Source organism: Salmo salar, chromosome 07 (assembly GCF_965601325.2).
Source record: "Salmo salar chromosome 07, fSalSal1, whole genome shotgun sequence".
Classification (NCBI taxonomy): Eukaryota; Metazoa; Chordata; class Actinopteri; order Salmoniformes; family Salmonidae; genus Salmo; species Salmo salar.
The window spans coordinates 63,912,194-63,933,475 of record NC_138297.1 but is presented as its reverse complement, the minus strand read 5'-3'; the positions used below and the strand labels follow the sequence as shown (position 1 = coordinate 63,933,475).

General features: G+C 43.5%; 1 protein-coding gene across 1 annotated transcript in view; it reads right to left on the bottom strand.

Annotated features, from left to right (window-relative positions):
* Positions 1-21,282, bottom strand: part of LOC106577472 (coiled-coil domain-containing protein 146) — an 88,155-nt gene that overhangs the window by 27,654 nt on the left and 39,219 nt on the right. The window contains exons 9-14 of the mRNA XM_082977899.1: positions 19,778-19,964; positions 11,512-11,604; positions 11,193-11,363; positions 9,861-9,949; positions 8,177-8,341; positions 7,871-7,946 (exon numbers count right to left, since the gene is read on the bottom strand). Coding sequence (XP_082834025.1) covers positions 7,871-7,946; positions 8,177-8,341; positions 9,861-9,949; positions 11,193-11,363; positions 11,512-11,604; positions 19,778-19,964 — 781 coding nt within the window. The remainder of the gene's footprint in view (positions 1-7,870; positions 7,947-8,176; positions 8,342-9,860; positions 9,950-11,192; positions 11,364-11,511; positions 11,605-19,777; positions 19,965-21,282) is intronic.

Below are 21,282 nucleotides of genomic sequence, written 5' to 3'. Positions count from 1 at the left end.
ACATCATAACCCAGGTCACCTTGGAGATGGAATCAGAACAGAGAAACATCATAACCCAGGTCACCTTGGAGATGGGATCAGAACAGAGAAACATCATAACCCAGGTCACCTTGGAGATGGAATCAGAACAGAGAAACATCATAACCCAGGTCACCTTGGAGATGGGATCAGAACAGAGAAACATCATAACCCAGGTCACCTTGGAGATGGGATCAGAACAGAGAAACATCATAACCCAGGTCACCTTGGAGATGGGATCAGAACAGAGAAACATCATAACCCAGGTCACCTTGGAGATGGGATCAGAACAGAGAAACATCATAACCCAGGTCACCTTGGAGATGGGATCAGAACAGAGAAACATCATAACCCAGGTCACCTTGGAGATGGGATCAGAACAGAGAAACATCATAACCCAGGTCACCTTGGAGATGGGATCAGAACAGAGAAACATCATAACCCAGGTCACCTTGGAGATGGGATCAGAACAGAGAAACATCATAACCCAGGTCACCTTGGAGATGGGATCAGAACAGAGAAACATCATAACCCAGGTCACCTTGGAGATGGGATCAGAACAGAGAAACATCATAACCCAGGTCACCTTGGAGATGGGATCAGAACAGAGAAACATCATAACCCAGGTCACCTTGGAGATGGAATCAGAACAGAGAAACATCATAACCCAGGTCACCTTGGAGATGGAATCAGAACAGAGAAACATCATAACCCAGGTCACCTTGGAGATGGGATCAGAACAGAGAAACATCATAACCCAGGTCACCTTGGAGATGGGATCAGAACAGAGAAACATCATAACCCAGGTCACCTTGGAGATGGAATCAGAACAGAGAAACATCATAACCCAGGTCACCTTGGAGATGGAATCAGAACAGAGAAACATCATAACCCAGGTCACCTTGGAGATGGGATCAGAACAGAGAAACATCATAACCCAGGTCACCTTGGAGATGGGATCAGAACAGAGAAACATCATAACCCAGGTCACCTTGGAGATGGAATCAGAACAGAGAAACATCATAACCCAGGTCACCTTGGAGATGGGATCAGAACAGAGAAACATCATAACCCAGGTCACCTTGGAGATGGGATCAGAACAGAGAAACATCATAACCCAGGTCACCTTGGAGATGGGATCAGAACAGAGAAACATCATAACCCAGGTCACCTTGGAGATGGGATCAGAACAGAGAAACATCATAACCCAGGTCACCTTGGAGATGGGATCAGAACAGAGAAACATCATAACCCAGGTCACCTTGGAGATGGGATCAGAACAGAGAAACATCATAACCCAGGTCACCTTGGAGATGGAATCAGAACAGAGAAACATCATAACCCAGGTCACCTTGGAGATGGAATCAGAACAGAGAAACATCATAACCCAGGTCACCTTGGAGATGGAATCAGAACAGAGAAACATCATAACCCAGGTCACCTTGGAGATGGGATCAGAACAGAGAAACATCATAACCCAGGTCACCTTGGAGATGGGATCAGAACAGAGAAACATCATAACCCAGGTCACCTTGGAGATGGGATCAGAACAGAGAAACATCATAACCCAGGTCACCTTGGAGATGGGATCAGAACAGAGAAACATCATAACCCAGGTCACCTTGGAGATGGGATCAGAACAGAGAAACATCATAACCCAGGTCACCTTGGAGATGGGATCAGAACAGAGAAACATCATAACCCAGGTCACCTTGGAGATGGAATCAGAACAGAGAAACATCATAACCCAGGTCACCTTGGAGATGGGATCAGAACAGAGAAACATCATAACCCTACCCAGGTCACCTTGGAGATGGGATCAGAACAGAGAAACATCATAACCCAGGTCACCTTGGAGATGGGATCAGAACAGAGAAACATCATAACCCAGGTCACCTTGGAGATGGGATCAGAACAGAGAAACATCATAACCCAGGTCACCTTGGAGATGGGATCAGAACAGAGAAACATCATAACCCAGGTCACCTTGGAGATGGGATCAGAACAGAGAAACATCATAACCCAGGTCACCTTGGAGATGGGATCAGAACAGAGAAACATCATAACCCAGGTCACCTTGGAGATGGGATCAGAACAGAGAAACATCATAACCCAGGTCACCTTGGAGATGGGATCAGAACAGAGAAACATCATAACCCAGGTCACCTTGGAGATGGAATCAGAACAGAGAAACATCATAACCCAGGTCACCTTGGAGATGGAATCAGAACAGAGAAACATCATAACCCAGGTCACCTTGGAGATGGGATCAGAACAGAGAAACATCATAACCCAGGTCACCTTGGAGATGGGATCAGAACAGAGAAACATCATAACCCAGGTCACCTTGGAGATGGAATCAGAACAGAGAAACATCATAACCCAGGTCACCTTGGAGATGGAATCAGAACAGAGAAACATCATAACCCAGGTCACCTTGGAGATGGGATCAGAACAGAGAAACATCATAACCCAGGTCACCTTGGAGATGGAATCAGAACAGAGAAACATCATAACCCAGGTCACCTTGGAGATGGGATCAGAACAGAGAAACATCATAACCCAGGTCACCTTGGAGATGGGATCAGAACAGAGAAACATCATAACCTAACCCAGGTCACCTTGGAGATGGGATCAGAACAGAGAAACATCATAACCCAGGTCACCTTGGAGATGGGATCAGAACAGAGAAACATCATAACCCAGGTCACCTTGGAGATGGGATCAGAACAGAGAAACATCATAACCCAGGTCACCTTGGAGATGGGATCAGAACAGAGAAACATCATAACCCAGGTCACCTTGGAGATGGGATCAGAACAGAGAAACATCATAACCCAGGTCACCTTGGAGATGGGATCAGAACAGAGAAACATCATAACCCAGGTCACCTTGGAGATGGGATCAGAACAGAGAAACATCATAACCCAGGTCACCTTGGAGATGGGATCAGAACAGAGAAACATCATAACCCAGGTCACCTTGGAGATGGGATCAGAACAGAGAAACATCATAACCCAGGTCACCTTGGAGATGGGATCAGAACAGAGAAACATCATAACCCAGGTCACCTTGGAGATGGGATCAGAACAGAGAAACATCATAACCCAGGTCACCTTGGAGATGGGATCAGAACAGAGAAACATCATAACCCAGGTCACCTTGGAGATGGAATCAGAACAGAGAAACATCATAACCCAGGTCACCTTGGAGATGGGATCAGAACAGAGAAACATCATAACCCAGGTCACCTTGGAGATGGAATCAGAACAGAGAAACATCATAACCCAGGTCACCTTGGAGATGGAATCAGAACAGAGAAACATCATAACCCAGGTCACCTTGGAGATGGAATCAGAACAGAGAAACATCATAACCCAGGTCACCTTGGAGATGGAATCAGAACAGAGAAACATCATAACCCAGGTCACCTTGGAGATGGGATCAGAACAGAGAAACATCATAACCCAGGTCACCTTGGAGATGGGATCAGAACAGAGAAACATCATAACCCAGGTCACCTTGGAGATGGGATCAGAACAGAGAAACATCATAACCCAGGTCACCTTGGAGATGGAATCAGAACAGAGAAACATCATAACCCAGGTCACCTTGGAGATGGGATCAGAACAGAGAAACATCATAACCCAGGTCACCTTGGAGATGGGATCAGAACAGAGAAACATCATAACCCAGGTCACCTTGGAGATGGGATCAGAACAGAGAAACATCATAACCCAGGTCACCTTGGAGATGGGATCAGAACAGAGAAACATCATAACCCAGGTCACCTTGGAGATGGGATCAGAACAGAGAAACATCATAACCCAGGTCACCTTGGAGATGGAATCAGAACAGAGAAACATCATAACCCAGGTCACCTTGGAGATGGGATCAGAACAGAGAAACATCATAACCCAGGTCACCTTGGAGATGGGATCAGAACAGAGAAACATCATAACCCAGGTCACCTTGGAGATGGGATCAGAACAGAGAAACATCATAACCCAGGTCACCTTGGAGATGGAATCAGAACAGAGAAACATCATAACCCAGGTCACCTTGGAGATGGGATCAGAACAGAGAAACATCATAACCCAGGTCACCTTGGAGATGGGATCAGAACAGAGAAACATCATAACCCAGGTCACCTTGGAGATGGGATCAGAACAGAGAAACATCATAACCCAGGTCACCTTGGAGATGGGATCAGAACAGAGAAACATCATAACCCAGGTCACCTTGGAGATGGGATCAGAACAGAGAAACATCATAACCCTAACCCAGGTCACCTTGGAGATGGGATCAGAACAGAGAAACATCATAACCCAGGTCACCTTGGAGATGGGATCAGAACAGAGAAACATCATAACCCAGGTCACCTTGGAGATGGGATCAGAACAGAGAAACATCATAACCCAGGTCACCTTGGAGATGGGATCAGAACAGAGAAACATCATAACCCAGGTCACCTTGGAGATGGAATCAGAACAGAGAAACATCATAACCCAGGTCACCTTGGAGATGGGATCAGAACAGAGAAACATCATACCACCCAGGTCACCTTGGAGATGGAATCAGAACAGAGAAACATCATAACCCAGGTCACCTTGGAGATGGAATCAGAACAGAGAAACATCATAACCCAGGTCACCTTGGAGATGGGATCAGAACAGAGAAACATCATAACCCTAACCCAGGTCACCTTGGAGATGGGATCAGAACAGAGAAACATCATAACCCAGGTCACCTTGGAGATGGGATCAGAACAGAGAAACATCATAACCCAGGTCACCTTGGAGATGGGATCAGAACAGAGAAACATCATAACCCAGGTCACCTTGGAGATGGGATCAGAACAGAGAAACATCATAACCCAGGTCACCTTGGAGATGGGATCAGAACAGAGAAACATCATAACCCAGGTCACCTTGGAGATGGGATCAGAACAGAGAAACATCATAACCCAGGTCACCTTGGAGATGGGATCAGAACAGAGAAACATCATAACCCTAACCCAGGTCACCTTGGAGATGGGATCAGAACAGAGAAACATCATAACCCAGGTCACCTTGGAGATGGGATCAGAACAGAGAAACATCATAACCCAGGTCACCTTGGAGATGGGATCAGAACAGAGAAACATCATAACCCAGGTCACCTTGGAGATGGGATCAGAACAGAGAAACATCATAACCCAGGTCACCTTGGAGATGGAATCAGAACAGAGAAACATCATAACCCAGGTCACCTTGGAGATGGGATCAGAACAGAGAAACATCATAACCCAGGTCACCTTGGAGATGGGATCAGAACAGAGAAACATCATAACCCAGGTCACCTTGGAGATGGGATCAGAACAGAGAAACATCATAACCCTAACCCAGGTCACCTTGGAGATGGAATCAGAACAGAGAAACATCATAACCCAGGTCACCTTGGAGATGGGATCAGAACAGAGAAACATCATAACCCAGGTCACCTTGGAGATGGGATCAGAACAGAGAAACATCATAACCCAGGTCACCTTGGAGATGGAATCAGAACAGAGAAACATCATAACCCAGGTCACCTTGGAGATGGGATCAGAACAGAGAAACATCATAACCCAGGTCACCTTGGAGATGGGATCAGAACAGAGAAACATCATAACCCAGGTCACCTTGGAGATGGGATCAGAACAGAGAAACATCATAACCCAGGTCACCTTGGAGATGGGATCAGAACAGAGAAACATCATAACCCTAACCCAGGTCACCTTGGAGATGGAATCAGAACAGAGAAACATCATAACCCAGGTCACCTTGGAGATGGGATCAGAACAGAGAAACATCATAACCCAGGTCACCTTGGAGATGGGATCAGAACAGAGAAACATCATAACCCAGGTCACCTTGGAGATGGGATCAGAACAGAGAAACATCATAACCCAGGTCACCTTGGAGATGGAATCAGAACAGAGAAACATCATAACCCAGGTCACCTTGGAGATGGGATCAGAACAGAGAAACATCATAACCCAGGTCACCTTGGAGATGGGATCAGAACAGAGAAACATCATAACCCAGGTCACCTTGGAGATGGAATCAGAACAGAGAAACATCATAACCCAGGTCACCTTGGAGATGGAATCAGAACAGAGAAACATCATAACCCAGGTCACCTTGGAGATGGGATCAGAACAGAGAAACATCATAACCCAGGTCACCTTGGAGATGGGATCAGAACAGAGAAACATCACCCTAACCCAGGTCACCTTGGAGATGGAATCAGAACAGAGAAACATCACCTAACCCAGGTCACCTTGGAGATGGAATCAGAACAGAGAAACATCATAACCCAGGTCACCTTGGAGATGGGATCAGAACAGAGAAACATCATAACCCAGGTCACCTTGGAGATGGAATCAGAACAGAGAAACATCATAACCCAGGTCACCTTGGAGATGGGATCAGAACAGAGAAACATCATAACCCACCCGGTCACCTTGGAGATGGGATCAGAACAGAGAAACATCATAACCCAGGTCACCTTGGAGATGGGATCAGAACAGAGAAACATCATAACCCAGGTCACCTTGGAGATGGAATCAGAACAGAGAAACATCATAACCCAGGTCACCTTGGAGATGGGATCAGAACAGAGAAACATCATAACCCACCCGGTCACCTTGGAGATGGGATCAGAACAGAGAAACATCATAACCCAGGTCACCTTGGAGATGGAATCAGAACAGAGAAACATCATAACCCAGGTCACCTTGGAGATGGAATCAGAACAGAGAAACATCATAACCCAGGTCACCTTGGAGATGGGATCAGAACAGAGAAACATCATAACCCAGGTCACCTTGGAGATGGAATCAGAACAGAGAAACATCATAACCCAGGTCACCTTGGAGATGGGATCAGAACAGAGAAACATCATAACCCAGGTCACCTTGGAGATGGAATCAGAACAGAGAAACATCATAACCCAGGTCACCTTGGAGATGGGATCAGAACAGAGAAACATCATAACCCAGGTCACCTTGGAGATGGAATCAGAACAGAGAAACATCATAACCCAGGTCACCTTGGAGATGGGATCAGAACAGAGAAACATCATAACCCAGGTCACCTTGGAGATGGAATCAGAACAGAGAAACATCATAACCCAGGTCACCTTGGAGATGGAATCAGAACAGAGAAACATCATAACCCAGGTCACCTTGGAGATGGAATCAGAACAGAGAAACATCATAACCCAGGTCACCTTGGAGATGGAATCAGAACAGAGAAACATCATAACCCAGGTCACCTTGGAGATGGGATCAGAACAGAGAAACATCATAACCCAGGTCACCTTGGAGATGGAATCAGAACAGAGAAACATCATAACCCAGGTCACCTTGGAGATGGAATCAGAACAGAGAAACATCATAACCCAGGTCACCTTGGAGATGGGATCAGAACAGAGAAACATCATAACCCAGGTCACCTTGGAGATGGGATCAGAACAGAGAAACATCATAACCCAGGTCACCTTGGAGATGGGATCAGAACAGAGAAACATCATAACCCTAACCCAGGTCACCTTGGAGATGGGATCAGAACAGAGAAACATCATAACCCAGGTCACCTTGGAGATGGAATCAGAACAGAGAAACATCATAACCCAGGTCACCTTGGAGATGGGATCAGAACAGAGAAACATCATAACCCAGGTCACCTTGGAGATGGAATCAGAACAGAGAAACATCATAACCCAGAGAGCTGAGTCTCAAATGGCACCCTATTTCCTTTATAGTGTGGTAGGTTGATGCTATTATGTCTAGAGGATGGAGTGAGAAGAGCAGGATTTCCTAAATCACCTTGGAGATGTCGTTCCTCAGGCTGTCTCTGATGGTGTGGCTGTGGAAGTGCTTCAGACGGGACTTCTGGAGCAGCCTGAGGAATGCACGCACGCACTCACGCACGCACGCACGCACGCACGCACGCACGCACGCACGCACGCACACACACACACACACACACACACACACACACACACACACACACACACACACACACCACGCACACACGCACACAGGATGTTAATAATTTTACATCAAAACAGGGTGGTGAACATCAGAATGTTCTTTTGAGGACGGGATGTACTCTCTATCTCTCTCTCTCACTTCTCTTTATTGATGGCGTTGGTTCTGAGGATCTCAATCTCGTTGTCCAGGATCTTGAACTTCTCTCTCATCTCAGCTGTTCTCTGGGAGGCCATCTGGATCAGGTTCACACACTTGTTCCTATCACCCTTGATGTTGTCATACAGCTTGGCAAACACACCAAGCCTAGATGCAGGGAGGGAGAGAGAGAGAGAGAGGGCGAGAGACAGAGGGCGAGAGAGAGGGCGAGAGACAGAGGGCGAGAGAGAGGGCGAGAGACAGAGGGCGAGAGACAGAGGGCGAGAGAGAGGGCGAGAGAGAGGGCGAGACAGAGGGCGAGACAGAGGGCGAGACAGAGGGCGAGACAGAGGGCGAGAGATAGCGGCAGAGAGACAGAGGTAGAGAGAGAGTTTCTATTGGCACCGAGGAAACACCGAAATTAATCAAGTTAGGCATTCAAAGCCACCCAGACACGTTATTTTCCAGGCATGTCTGAACTGGTCCTTATTTAAAGACACTACGTGGTACCAATGGTACTCTGGGATACTCATTTCAACACGCTTGGTAAATACCTGGGGACCAAACGGCCTAGTTCTGGAGCAGCAGCAGTCATTCATAGGTTATCAACACACTATCACAGATTATCATGAAATACACACAAATGACTTATTCGACATTCGTGACAGGCACACGATTTTCTTCTTCATAACGCATTCCGTATCCATTACACAATTTTCTTCCGAACAAATTCCAATTTGTTATGAAGAAACAAAAGTAAGCTAGGTTAGCTAGGTGGCTGATGTTAGCTACGCTAGGTGTTAAGGTTAGGGGTTAGGGGTTAAGATTAGGCATTAAGGTTAGTTAAGGGTTAAGGCGTTAGGGGTTAAGGTAAGGGTTAAGGTTAGGGGTTAATGTTAGGGGTTATGGGTTAAGACTAGGTGTTAGGGTTAGGGGTTAGGGTTACAGGTAAAGGTTAAGGGTTAAGGTTAGGAGTATGGGTTAAGGTAAGGGTTAAGGTGTTAGGGGTTAAGGTTAGGGTTAGGGGTTAGGTTTACAGGTTAAAGTTAGGGGTTAAGGTAAGCGGTTAGGGTTAGGGGTTAGGTTTACAGGTTAAGGTTAGGGGTTAAGGTAAGCGGTTAAGGTTAGGGTTAGGGGTTAGAGTTATGGGTTAAGGTAAGCGGTTACAGGTAAAGGTTAAGGGTTAAGGTTAGGAGTATGGGTTAAGGTAAGGGTGTTAGGGGTTAAGGTTGGGGTTATGGGTTAGGTTTACAGGTTAAGGTTAGGGGTTAAGGTAAGCGGTTAAGGTTAGGGTTAGGGGTTAGAGTTATGGGTTAAGGTAAGCGGTTAAGGTTAAGGTTAGGGTTAGGGGTTAGGTTTACAGGTTAAGGTTAGGGGTTAAGGTAAGCGGTTAAGGTTAGGGTTAGGGGTTAGAGTTATGGGTTAAGGTAAGCGGTTAAGGTTAGGGTTAGGGGTTAGAGTTATGGGATAAGGTAAGCGGTTAAGGTTAAGGTTAGGGTTAGGGGTTAGGTTTACAGGTTAAGGTTAGGGGTTAAGGTAAGCGGTTAAGGTTAGGGTTAGGGGTTAGAGTTATGGAATAAGGTAAGCGGTTAAGGTTAAGGTTAGGGTTAGGGGTTAGAGTTATGGGTTAAGGTAAGCGGTTAAGGTTAAGGTTAGGGTTAGGGGTTAGGTTTACAGGGAGAGTTACCTGGACTGGACCTCCTGGTTCTGCTTCTTGAGTTCATGGATCACCAGACTCTTGCCTCTCAGCTCTTGCTTGATGCGATTGTATCTTTGCTGTTGAGACATTAAAATAATACATGATCTTTCTTATCTTCTTAGTAAAAGCTGATGAGTCAACTTTCCCCAATGTGCAAGAAAGATAGTCTTAGCTAGTGTGTTTTGTTGAGAACATCAACATGTCACTATGGAAACCCTTACCAGAGTCATGCTGAAGCTACACTGTAAGTGATTACTGTAGCTGTAGTAAATGATTGCAGCAAAGGCCTGTTACCTCAGGCCTGTTACCTCAGGCTTGTTACCTCAGGCCTGTTACCTCAGGCTTGTTACCTCAGGCTTGTTACCTCAGGCCTGTTACCTCAGGCTTGTTACCTCAGTTCTGTTACCTCAGTTCTGTTACCTCAGGCCTGTTACCTCAGGCCTGTTACCTCAGGCTTGTTACCTCAGTTCTGTTACCTCAGTTCTGTTACCTCAGGCTTGTTACCTCAGGCTTGTTACCTCAGGCCTGTTACCTCAGGCTTGTTACCTCAGGCCTGTTACCTCAGGCTTGTTACCTCAGGCTTGTTACCTCAGGCTTGTTACCTCAGGCCTGTTACCTCAGGCCTGTTACCTCAGGCCTGTCGCTGTTGCTCAAGTTATTTGGATTACCTGTGGACATATTACCTCAAGATGTGTGTGTTACTTAACTGTGTGTGTTATCTCAGGTCTATATGCAAATAGACCGTTGCCATATATGGATCTGTGCCATTCACTTTGAACTGGACTGTGTTTACAACATGAGTGGTCGTGAGTAGATGCGCTTGTTTTGAGATCAAAGCGAGAGCTGCACATTTTGTTCATGTCTTTTCTAGTTAGTGAGTTATTAGCCCAGTTTATTTTGTAAAGTGGAGTCTTGCATTAAACAACACAGCAACATTTTCAGTCAAACAGGTTCATGTTAAGCCCTGCATGTTTTTTTCAAAAGTCTCATGGAATGTAGTCCTACATTGAACACCACACATTGGCTGCTACTGTAGGCTGAATGATAGAACAGATATTTCCATGTTAAAATGTTATGGGATACATTTTCTCCATTGTTTTTGATGGTAGGCCACTCTGGTAGGTCTACATTATGATCAAATAGCCACAGTAGCCTATTTGACCACTGTTAAAACTGTAACTTAAAGAAGGTACAGCCTCAGTGTTCACAGTAAACAACGTTCAAGTTCACGACCAGCAGACCTGAAATTTGCTCACTGCCCCAAAAAATGGGAGGGAACATTGATGGTGAGATGTTGTATAGTGATATGATGTGTTTTACCTCAGCCCTGTGGCGGTCCCTGGACTTCTGCTCTCTCTCATCAGCCTTGATCTGAGTCAGACACCTGAGGGTGTGGAGCTCCTCTCTGTGTCTGTGAGACTGTCTCATCAGCTTCTGCTCCTGTTCCACACACTGTTCTATCAGCTGGGTCTCCACCTCAGCTACTGGTTGCTACACACACACACACACACACACACACACACACCACACACACACACACACACACACACACACACACACACACACACACACACACACGTTTATGCCTTACACAAATCAAAAACATACACAATCACACAAATTGAAATATGCTTTTTACCTGATGAAGCAAGTTTCTCTTCAGCTTGTCCACTTCTAACTGTATCTCCTGTCTTGTCTTTAGAATCCTGTCACTTTTGGGTTTGGCATCCCTCTGTAACAACAACAACCTCTCCTAGTATTAATGTCTCTAAACAGATATGACCTGTCTCTGTTTGACATCCCTCTGTAACAACAACCTCTCCTAGTATTAATGTCTCTAAACAGATATGACCTGTCTCTGTTTGACATCCCTCTGTAACAACAACCTCTCCTAGTATTAATGTCTCTAAACAGATATGACCTGTCTCTGTTTGACATCCCTCTGTAACAACAACCTCTCCTAGTATTAATGTCTCTAAACAGATATGACCTGTCTCTGTTTGACATCCCTCTGTAACAACAACAACCTCTCCTAGTATTAATGTCTCTAAACAGATATGACCTGTCTCTGTTTGACATCCCTCTGTAACAACAACCTCTCCTAGTATTAATGTCTCTAAACAGATATGACCTGTCTCTGTTTGACATCCCTCTGTAACAACAACCTCTCCTAGTATTAATGTCTCTAAACAGATATGACCTGTCTCTGTTTGACATCCCTCTGTAACAACAACCTCTCCTAGTATTAATGTCTCTAAACAGATATGACCTGTCTCTGTTTGACATCCCTCTGTAACAACAACAACCTCTCCTAGTATTAATGTCTCTAAACAGATATGACCTGTCTCTGTTTGACATCCCTCTGTAACAACAACCTCTCCTAGTATTAATGTCTCTAAACAGATATGACCTGTCTCTGTTTGACATCCCTCTGTAACAACAACCTCTCCTAGTATTAATGTCTCTAAACAGATATGACCTGTCTCTGTTTGACATCCCTCTGTAACAACAACCTCTCCTAGTATTAATGTCTCTAAACAGATATGACCTGTCTCTGTTTGACATCCCTCTGTAACAACAACCTCTCCTAGTATTAATGTCTCTAAACAGATATGACCTGTCTCTGTTTGACATCCCTCTGTAACAACAACCTCTCCTAGTATTAATGTCTCTAAACAGATATGACCTGTCTCTGTTAGACATCCCTCTGTAACAACAACCTCTCCTAGTATTAATGTCTCTAAACAGATATGACCTGTCTCTGTTTGACATCCCTCTGTAACAACAACCTCTCCTAGTATTAATGTCTCTAAACAGATATGACCTGTCTCTGTTTGACATCCCTCTGTAACAACAACAACCTCTCCTAGTATTAATGTCTCTAAACAGATATGACCTGTCTCTGTTTGACATCCCTCTGTAACAACAACCTCTCCTAGTATTAATGTCTCTAAACAGATATGACCTGTCTCTGTTTGACATCCCTCTGTAACAACAACCTCTCCTAGTATTAATGTCTCTAAACAGATATGACCTGTCTCTGTTTGACATCCCTCTGTAACAACAACCTCTCCTAGTATTAATGTCTCTAAACAGATATGACCTGTCTCTGTTTGACATCCCTCTGTAACAACAACCTCTCCTAGTATTAATGTCTCTAAACAGATATGACCTGTCTCTGTTTGACATCCCTCTGTAACAACAACCTCTCCTAGTATTAATGTCTCTAAACAGATATGACCTGTCTCTGTTTGACATCCCTCTGTAACAACAACCTCTCCTAGTATTAATGTCTCTAAACAGATATGACCTGTCTCTGTTTGACATCCCTCTGTAACAACAACAACCTCTCCTAGTATTAATGTCTCTAAACAGATATGACCTGTCTCTGTTTGACATCCCTCTGTAACAACAACCTCTCCTAGTATTAATGTCTCTAAACAGATATGACCTGTCTCTGTTTGACATCCCTCTGTAACAACAACCTCTCCTAGTATTAATGTCTCTAAACAGATATGACCTGTCTCTGTTTGACATCCCTCTGTAACAACAACCTCTCCTAGTATTAATGTCTCTAAACAGATATGACCTGTCTCTGTTTGACATCCCTCTGTAACAACAACCTCTCCTAGTATTAATGTCTCTAAACAGATATGACCTGTCTCTGTTTGACATCCCTCTGTAACAACAACAACCTCTCCTAGTATTAATGTCTCTAAACAGATATGACCTGTCTCTGTTTGACATCCCTCTGTAACAACAACCTCTCCTAGTATTAATGTCTCTAAACAGATATGACCTGTCTCTGTTTGACATCCCTCTGTAACAACAACAACCTCTCCTAGTATTAATGTCTCTAAACAGATATGACCTGTCTCTGTTTGACATCCCTCTGTAACAACAACCTCTCCTAGTATTAATGTCTCTAAACAGATATGACCTGTCTCTGTTTGACATCCCTCTGTAACAACAACAACCTCTCCTAGTATTAATGTCTCTAAACAGATATGACCTGTCTCTGTTTGACATCCCTCTGTAACAACAACAACCTCTCCTAGTATTAATGTCTCTAAACAGATATGACCTGTCTCTGTTTGACATCCCTCTGTAACAACAACCTCTCCTAGTATTAATGTCTCTAAACAGATATGACCTGTCTCTGTTTGACATCCCTCTGTAACAACAACCTCTCCTAGTATTAATGTCTCTAAACAGATATGACCTGTCTCTGTTTGACATCCCTCTGTAACAACAACCTCTCCTAGTATTAATGTCTCTAAACAGATATGACCTGTCTCTGTTTGACATCCCTCTGTAACAACAACAACCTCTCCTAGTATTAATGTCTCTAAACAGATATGACCTGTCTCTGTTTGACATCCCTCTGTAACAACAACCTCTCCTAGTATTAATGTCTCTAAACAGATATGACCTGTCTCTGTTTGACATCCCTCTGTAACAACAACCTCTCCTAGTATTAATGTCTCTAAACAGATATGACCTGTCTCTGTTTGACATCCCTCTGTAACAACAACAACCTCTCCTAGTATTAATGTCTCTAAACAGATATGACCTGTCTCTGTTTGACATCCCTCTGTAACAACAACAACCTCTCCTAGTATTAATGTCTCTAAACAGATATGACCTGTCTCTGTTTGACATCCCTCTGTAACAACAACAACCTCTCCTAGTATTAATGTCTCTAAACAGATATGACCTGTCTCTGTTTGACATCCCTCTGTAACAACAACCTCTCCTAGTATTAATGTCTCTAAACAGATATGACCTGTCTCTGTTTGACATCCCTCTGTAACAACAACCTCTCCTAGTATTAATGTCTCTAAACAGATATGACCTGTCTCTGTTTGACATCCCTCTGTAACAACAACCTCTCCTAGTATTAATGTCTCTAAACAGATATGACCTGTCTCTGTTTGACATCCCTCTGTAACAACAACCTCTCCTAGTATTAATGTCTCTAAACAGATATGACCTGTCTCTGTTTGACATCCCTCTGTAACAACAACAACCTCTCCTAGTATTAATGTCTCTAAACAGATATGACCTGTCTCTGTTTGACATCCCTCTGTAACAACAACCTCTCCTAGTATTAATGTCTCTAAACAGATATGACCTGTCTCTGTTTGACATCCCTCTGTAACAACAACAACCTCTCCTAGTATTAATGTCTCTAAACAGATATGACCTGTCTCTGTTTGACATCCCTCTGTAACAACAACCTCTCCTAGTATTAATGTCTCTAAACAGATATGACCTGTCTCTGTTTGACATCCCTCTGTAACAACAACCTCTCCTAGTATTAATGTCTCTAAACAGATATGACCTGTCTCTGTTTGACATCCCTCTGTAACAACAACAACCTCTCCTAGTATTAATGTCTCTAAACAGATATGACCTGTCTCTGTTTGACATCCCTCTGTAACAACAACCTCTCCTAGTATTAATGTCTCTAAACAGATATGACCTGTCTCTGTTTGACATCCCTCTGTAACAACAACCTCTCCTAGTATTAATGTCTCTAAACAGATATGACCTGTCTCTGTTTGACATCCCTCTGTAACAACAACCTCTCCTAGTATTAATGTCTCTAAACAGATATGACCTGTCTCTGTTTGACATCCCTCTGTAACAACAACAACCTCTCCTAGTATTAATGTCTCTAAACAGATATGACCTGTCTCTGTTTGACATCCCTCTGTAACAACAACCTCTCCTAGTATTAATGTCTCTAAACAGATATGACCTGTCTCTGTTTGACATCCCTCTGTAACAACAACCTCTCCTAGTATTAATGTCTCTAAACAGATATGACCTGTCTCTGTTTGACATCCCTCTGTAACAACAACCTCTCCTAGTATTAATGTCTCTAAACAGATATGACCTGTCTCTGTTTGACATCCCTCTGTAACAACAACCTCTCCTAGTATTAATGTCTCTAAACAGATATGACCTGTCTCTGTTTGACATCCCTCTGTAACAACAACAACCTCTCCTAGTATTAATGTCTCTAAACAGATATGACCTGTCTCTGTTTGACATCCCTCTGTAACAACAACCTCTCCTAGTATTAATGTCTCTAAACAGATATGACCTGTCTCTGTTTGACATCCCTCTGTAACAACAACAACCTCTCCTAGTATTAATGTCTCTAAACAGATATGACCTGTCTCTGTTTGACATCCCTCTGTAACAACAACAACCTCTCCTAGTATTAATGTCTCTAAACAGATATGACCTGTCTCTGTTTGACATCCCTCTGTAACAACAACCTCTCCTAGTATTAATGTCTCTAAACAGATATGACCTGTCTCTGTTTGACATCCCTCTGTAACAACAACCTCTCCTAGTATTAATGTCTCTAAACAGATATGACCTGTCTCTGTTTGACATCCCTCTGTAACAACAACAACCTCTCCTAGTATTAATGTCTCTAAACAGATATGACCTGTCTCTGTTTGACATCCCTCTGTAACAACAACATCTCCTAGTATTAATGTCTCTAAACAGATATGACCTGTCTCTGTTTGACATCCCTCTGTAACAACAACAACCTCTCCTAGTATTAATGTCTCTAAACAGATATGACCTGTCTCTGTTTGACATCCCTCTGTAACAACAACAACCTCTCCTAGTATTAATGTCTCTAAACAGATATGACCTGTCTCTGTTTGACATCCCTCTGTAACAACAACCTCTCCTAGTATTAATGTCTCTAAACAGATATGACCTGTCTCTGTTTGACATCCCTCTGTAACAACAACCTCTCCTAGTATTAATGTCTCTAAACAGATATGACCTGTCTCTGTTTGACATCCCTCTGTAACAACAACCTCTCCTAGTATTAATGTCTCTAAACAGATATGACCTGTCTCTGTTTGACATCCCTCTGTAACAACAACAACCTCTCCTAGTATTAATGTCTCTAAACAGATATGACCTGTCTCTGTTTGACATCCCTCTGTAACAACAACCTCTCCTAGTATTAATGTCTCTAAACAGATATGACCTGTCTCTGTTTGACATCCCTCTGTAACAACAACCTCTCCTAGTATTAATGTCTCTAAACAGATATGACCTGTCTCTGTTTGACATCCCTCTGTAACAACAACCTCTCCTAGTATTAATGTCTCTAAACAGATATGACCTGTCTCTGTTTGACATCCCTCTGTAACAACAACAACCTCTCCTAGTATTAATGTCTCTAAACAGATATGACCTGTCTCTGTTTGACATCCCTCTGTAACAACAACCTCTCCTAGTATTAATGTCTCTAAACAGATATGACCTGTCTCTGTTTGACATCCCTCTGTAACAACAACCTCTCCTAGTATTAATGTCTCTAAACAGATATGACCTGTCTCTGTTTGACATCCCTCTGTAACAACAACAACCTCTCCTAGTATTAATGTCTCTAAACAGATATGACCTGTCTCTGTTTGACATCCCTCTGTAACAACAACCTCTCCTAGTATTAATGTCTCTAAACAGATATGACCTGTCTCTGTTTGACATCCCTCTGTAACAACAACCTCTCCTAGTATTAATGTCTCTAAACAGATATGACCTGTCTCTGTTTGACATCCCTCTGTAACAACAACCTCTCCTAGTATTAATGTCTCTAAACAGATATGACCTGTCTCTGTTTGACATCCCTCTGTAACAACAACCTCTCCTAGTATTAATGTCTCTAAACAGATATGACCTGTCTCTGTTTGACATCCCTCTGTAACAACAACAACCTCTCCTAGTATTAATGTCTCTAAACAGATATGACCTGTCTCTGTTTGACATCCCTCTGTAACAACAACCTCTCCTAGTATTAATGTCTCTAAACAGATATGACCTGTCTCTGTTTGACATCCCTCTGTAACAACAACCTCTCCTAGTATTAATGTCTCTAAACAGATATGACCTGTCTCTGTTTGACATCCCTCTGTAACAACAACAACCTCTCCTAGTATTAATGTCTCTAAACAGATATGACCTGTCTCTGTTTGACATCCCTCTGTAACAACAACCTCTCCTAGTATTAATGTCTCTAAACAGATATGACCTGTCTCTGTTTGACATCCCTCTGTAACAACAACCTCTCCTAGTATTAATGTCTCTAAACAGATATGACCTGTCTCTGTTTGACATCCCTCTGTAACAACAACCTCTCCTAGTATTAATGTCTCTAAACAGATATGACCTGTCTCTGTTAGACATCCCTCTGTAACAACAACCTCTCCTAGTATTAATGTCTCTAAACAGATATGACCTGTCTCTGTTTGACATCCCTCTGTAACAACAACAACCTCTCCTAGTATTAATGTCTCTAAACAGATATGACCTGTCTCTGTTTGACATCCCTCTGTAACAACAACCTCTCCTAGTATTAATGTCTCTAAACAGATATGACCTGTCTCTGTTTGACATCCCTCTGTAACAACAACCTCTCCTAGTATTAATGTCTCTAAACAGATATGACCTGTCTCTGTTTGACATCCCTCTGTAACAACAACCTCTCCTAGTATTAATGTCTCTAAACAGATATGACCTGTCTCTGTTTGACATCCCTCTGTAACAACAACCTCTCCTAGTATTAATGTCTCTAAACAGATATGACCTGTCTCTGTTTGACATCCCTCTGTAACAACAACCTCTCCTAGTATTAATGTCTCTAAACAGATATGACCTGTCTCTGTTTGACATCCCTCTGTAACAACAACAACCTCTCCTAGTATTAATGTCTCTAAACAGATATGACCTGTCTCTGTTTGACATCCCTCTGTAACAACAACCTCTCCTAGTATTAATGTCTCTAAACAGATATGACCTGTCTCTGTTTGGCATTCCAATGTAACAACAACTGTTAAAGGGTTCTCCTATGGGGACAGCTGAAGAACGCTTTTGGAAACCTTTTTTCTAAGAGTGTGCACGACTTTTACAGTAGTGCCCTATTGTAAGGAACTGGGTTCCATTTGGGACGCAGCCCTTCTCTCCGTTGCATAGTGTTTTATACAACTGTGGCAGATGGCAAAGCTCAATTAGATCATAATTCAACCAAGGAAATAAATAATGACAGATAAATAATCGTATTGAGTTCATAAAACCGGGAGAACATCATATTGTGTAAGGTTTCTTTCATTAATAGGGGAAGTTCCACATGCGTCACTACACCAATGTCTGTCATGTTTTATGGTGTAAAATCTGCTGATGCTTTTCCAGTTCCTCTCTCTGTCTGTCACTCATGTCCCATGTGGACATTTAGAATCCTGTGAGTGACGTGTGTCACTGCCACTTTGATCTAGAAACACATCATCACGGAAGCACAGAGGCTATAGGGGGGATGAAACATCAACCAATTAAAATCTATAAAATAACATATTTTAAAGTGAGAGAGAGATACCATTACATAGTCCATACATATTGAAAGTGGAGGTCGTGCAGGAGTTGTGTGTGAACTGTGAACTCCATTGACTTGTCATGCAGCAGAGCTGTGGACCAGAACATTGTGGGCCTGTTTGGTGTTAGTGTGTGAACTGTGAACTAACCGTAGACTTGGTCTTGTCATGCAGCAGAGCTGTGGACCAGAACATTGTGGGCCTGTTTGGTGTTAGTGTGTGAACTGTGAACTAACCGTAGACTTGGTCTTGTCATGCAGCAGAGCTGTGGACCAGAACATTGTGGGCCTGTTTGGTGTTAGTGTGTGAACTGTGAACTAACCATAGACTTGGTCTTGTCATGCAGTAGCTGAGTGTGGACCAGAACATTGTGGGCCTGTTTGGTGTTAGTGTGTGAACTGTGAACTAACCGTAGACTTGGTCTTGTCATGCAGTAGCTGAGTGTGGACCAGAACATTGTGGGCCTGTTTGGTGTTAGTGTGTGAACTGTGAACTAACCATAGACTTGGTCTTGTCATGCAGTAGCTGAGTGTGGACCAGCGCGTCCTGGGCCATTTTGAGCTGCAGCTCCACCTTCTTCAGCTCTCTGAGCTGCCGGTCCCTCTCACGCTGCTTCCGTGCCAGGTTCTCATGCACGCTCTTCCTTTCCATGATGCAGTGGCCTGTATTGATGTCCAGCATACCTCTGACAAATAGAGAGATAGAGAGACATACAGAGAGAGAGAGAGAGAGAGAGAGAGAGAGACATACAGAGAGAGAGACATACAGTGAGAGAGCGAGAGAGAGGGAGACATACAGAGAGAGAGCGACACAGAGAGAGAGAGAGACACAGAGAGAGAGAGAGAGAGAGAGAGAGAGAGAGAGAGAGAGATACAGAGAGAGAGAGAGAGATACAGAGAGAGAGATACAGAGAGAGATACAGAGAGAGATACAGAGAGAGACAGAGAGAGAGATACAGAGAGAGAGAGATACAGAGAGAGAGAGAGATACAGAGAGAGTAGATACAGAGAGAGACAGAGAGATACAGAGAGAGAGAGAGAGAGAGAGAGAGAGAGACAGAGAGATACAGAGAGAGATACAGAGAGAGAGAGAGAGAGAGAGAGAGAGACAGAGAGATACAGAGAGAGATACAGAGAGAGAGAGAGAGAGAGAGAGAGAGAGAGAGAGAGAGAGAGAGACAGAGAGATACAGAGAGAGATACAGAGAGAGGCAGAGAGATACAGAGAGAGAAAGAGAGAGAGACCAAGAGATACAGAGAGAGATAGACACATCAAGCTCTGTCTGTTCTGTGCATGTGGCCCCAATATTTTGTGTTTTTATGCATTGTTGTTTATTTTGTTTGGAACCCTTGAAAACAAGATGGTAGGAACATCACTATCCAGGGATTTACCTCACGCAATAAAACATGTTCAGGAGAAGGCAGTGATACAATAAACAATGTATCAACAGTGTTATGTACAGTTGAAGTTGGAAGTTTACATACACTTAGGTTGGAGTCATTAAAACTAGTTTTTCAACCACTCCACTGTCACGCCCTGATCTGTTTCACCTGTCCTTGTGATTGTCTCCACCCCCTCCAGGTGTCGCTTGTTTTCCCCAGTGTATTTATCCCTGTGTTTCCTGTCTCTCTGTGCCAGTTCGTCTTGTATGTTTCCAAGTCAACCAGCGGTTTTCCCGTTCTCCTGCTTTTTGCATTGTCCTTTTTCTAGTCCTCCTGGTTTTGACCCTTGCCTGTTTCTGGACTTTGTACCCGCCTGCCTGACCATTCTGCCTGCCTTGACCACGAGCCTGTCTGCCACTCTGTATCTCCTGAACTCTGATCTGGTTTTGACATTTTTGGCTGTCCACGACCATTCTCTTGCCTACTCCTTTGGATTAATAAACATTGTAAGACTCCAACCATCTGCCTCCTGTGTCTGCATTTGGGTCTCGCCTTGTGCCTTTATATCCACAAATTTCTTGTTAACAAACTATAGTTTTGGCAAGTCGGTTAGGACATCTAC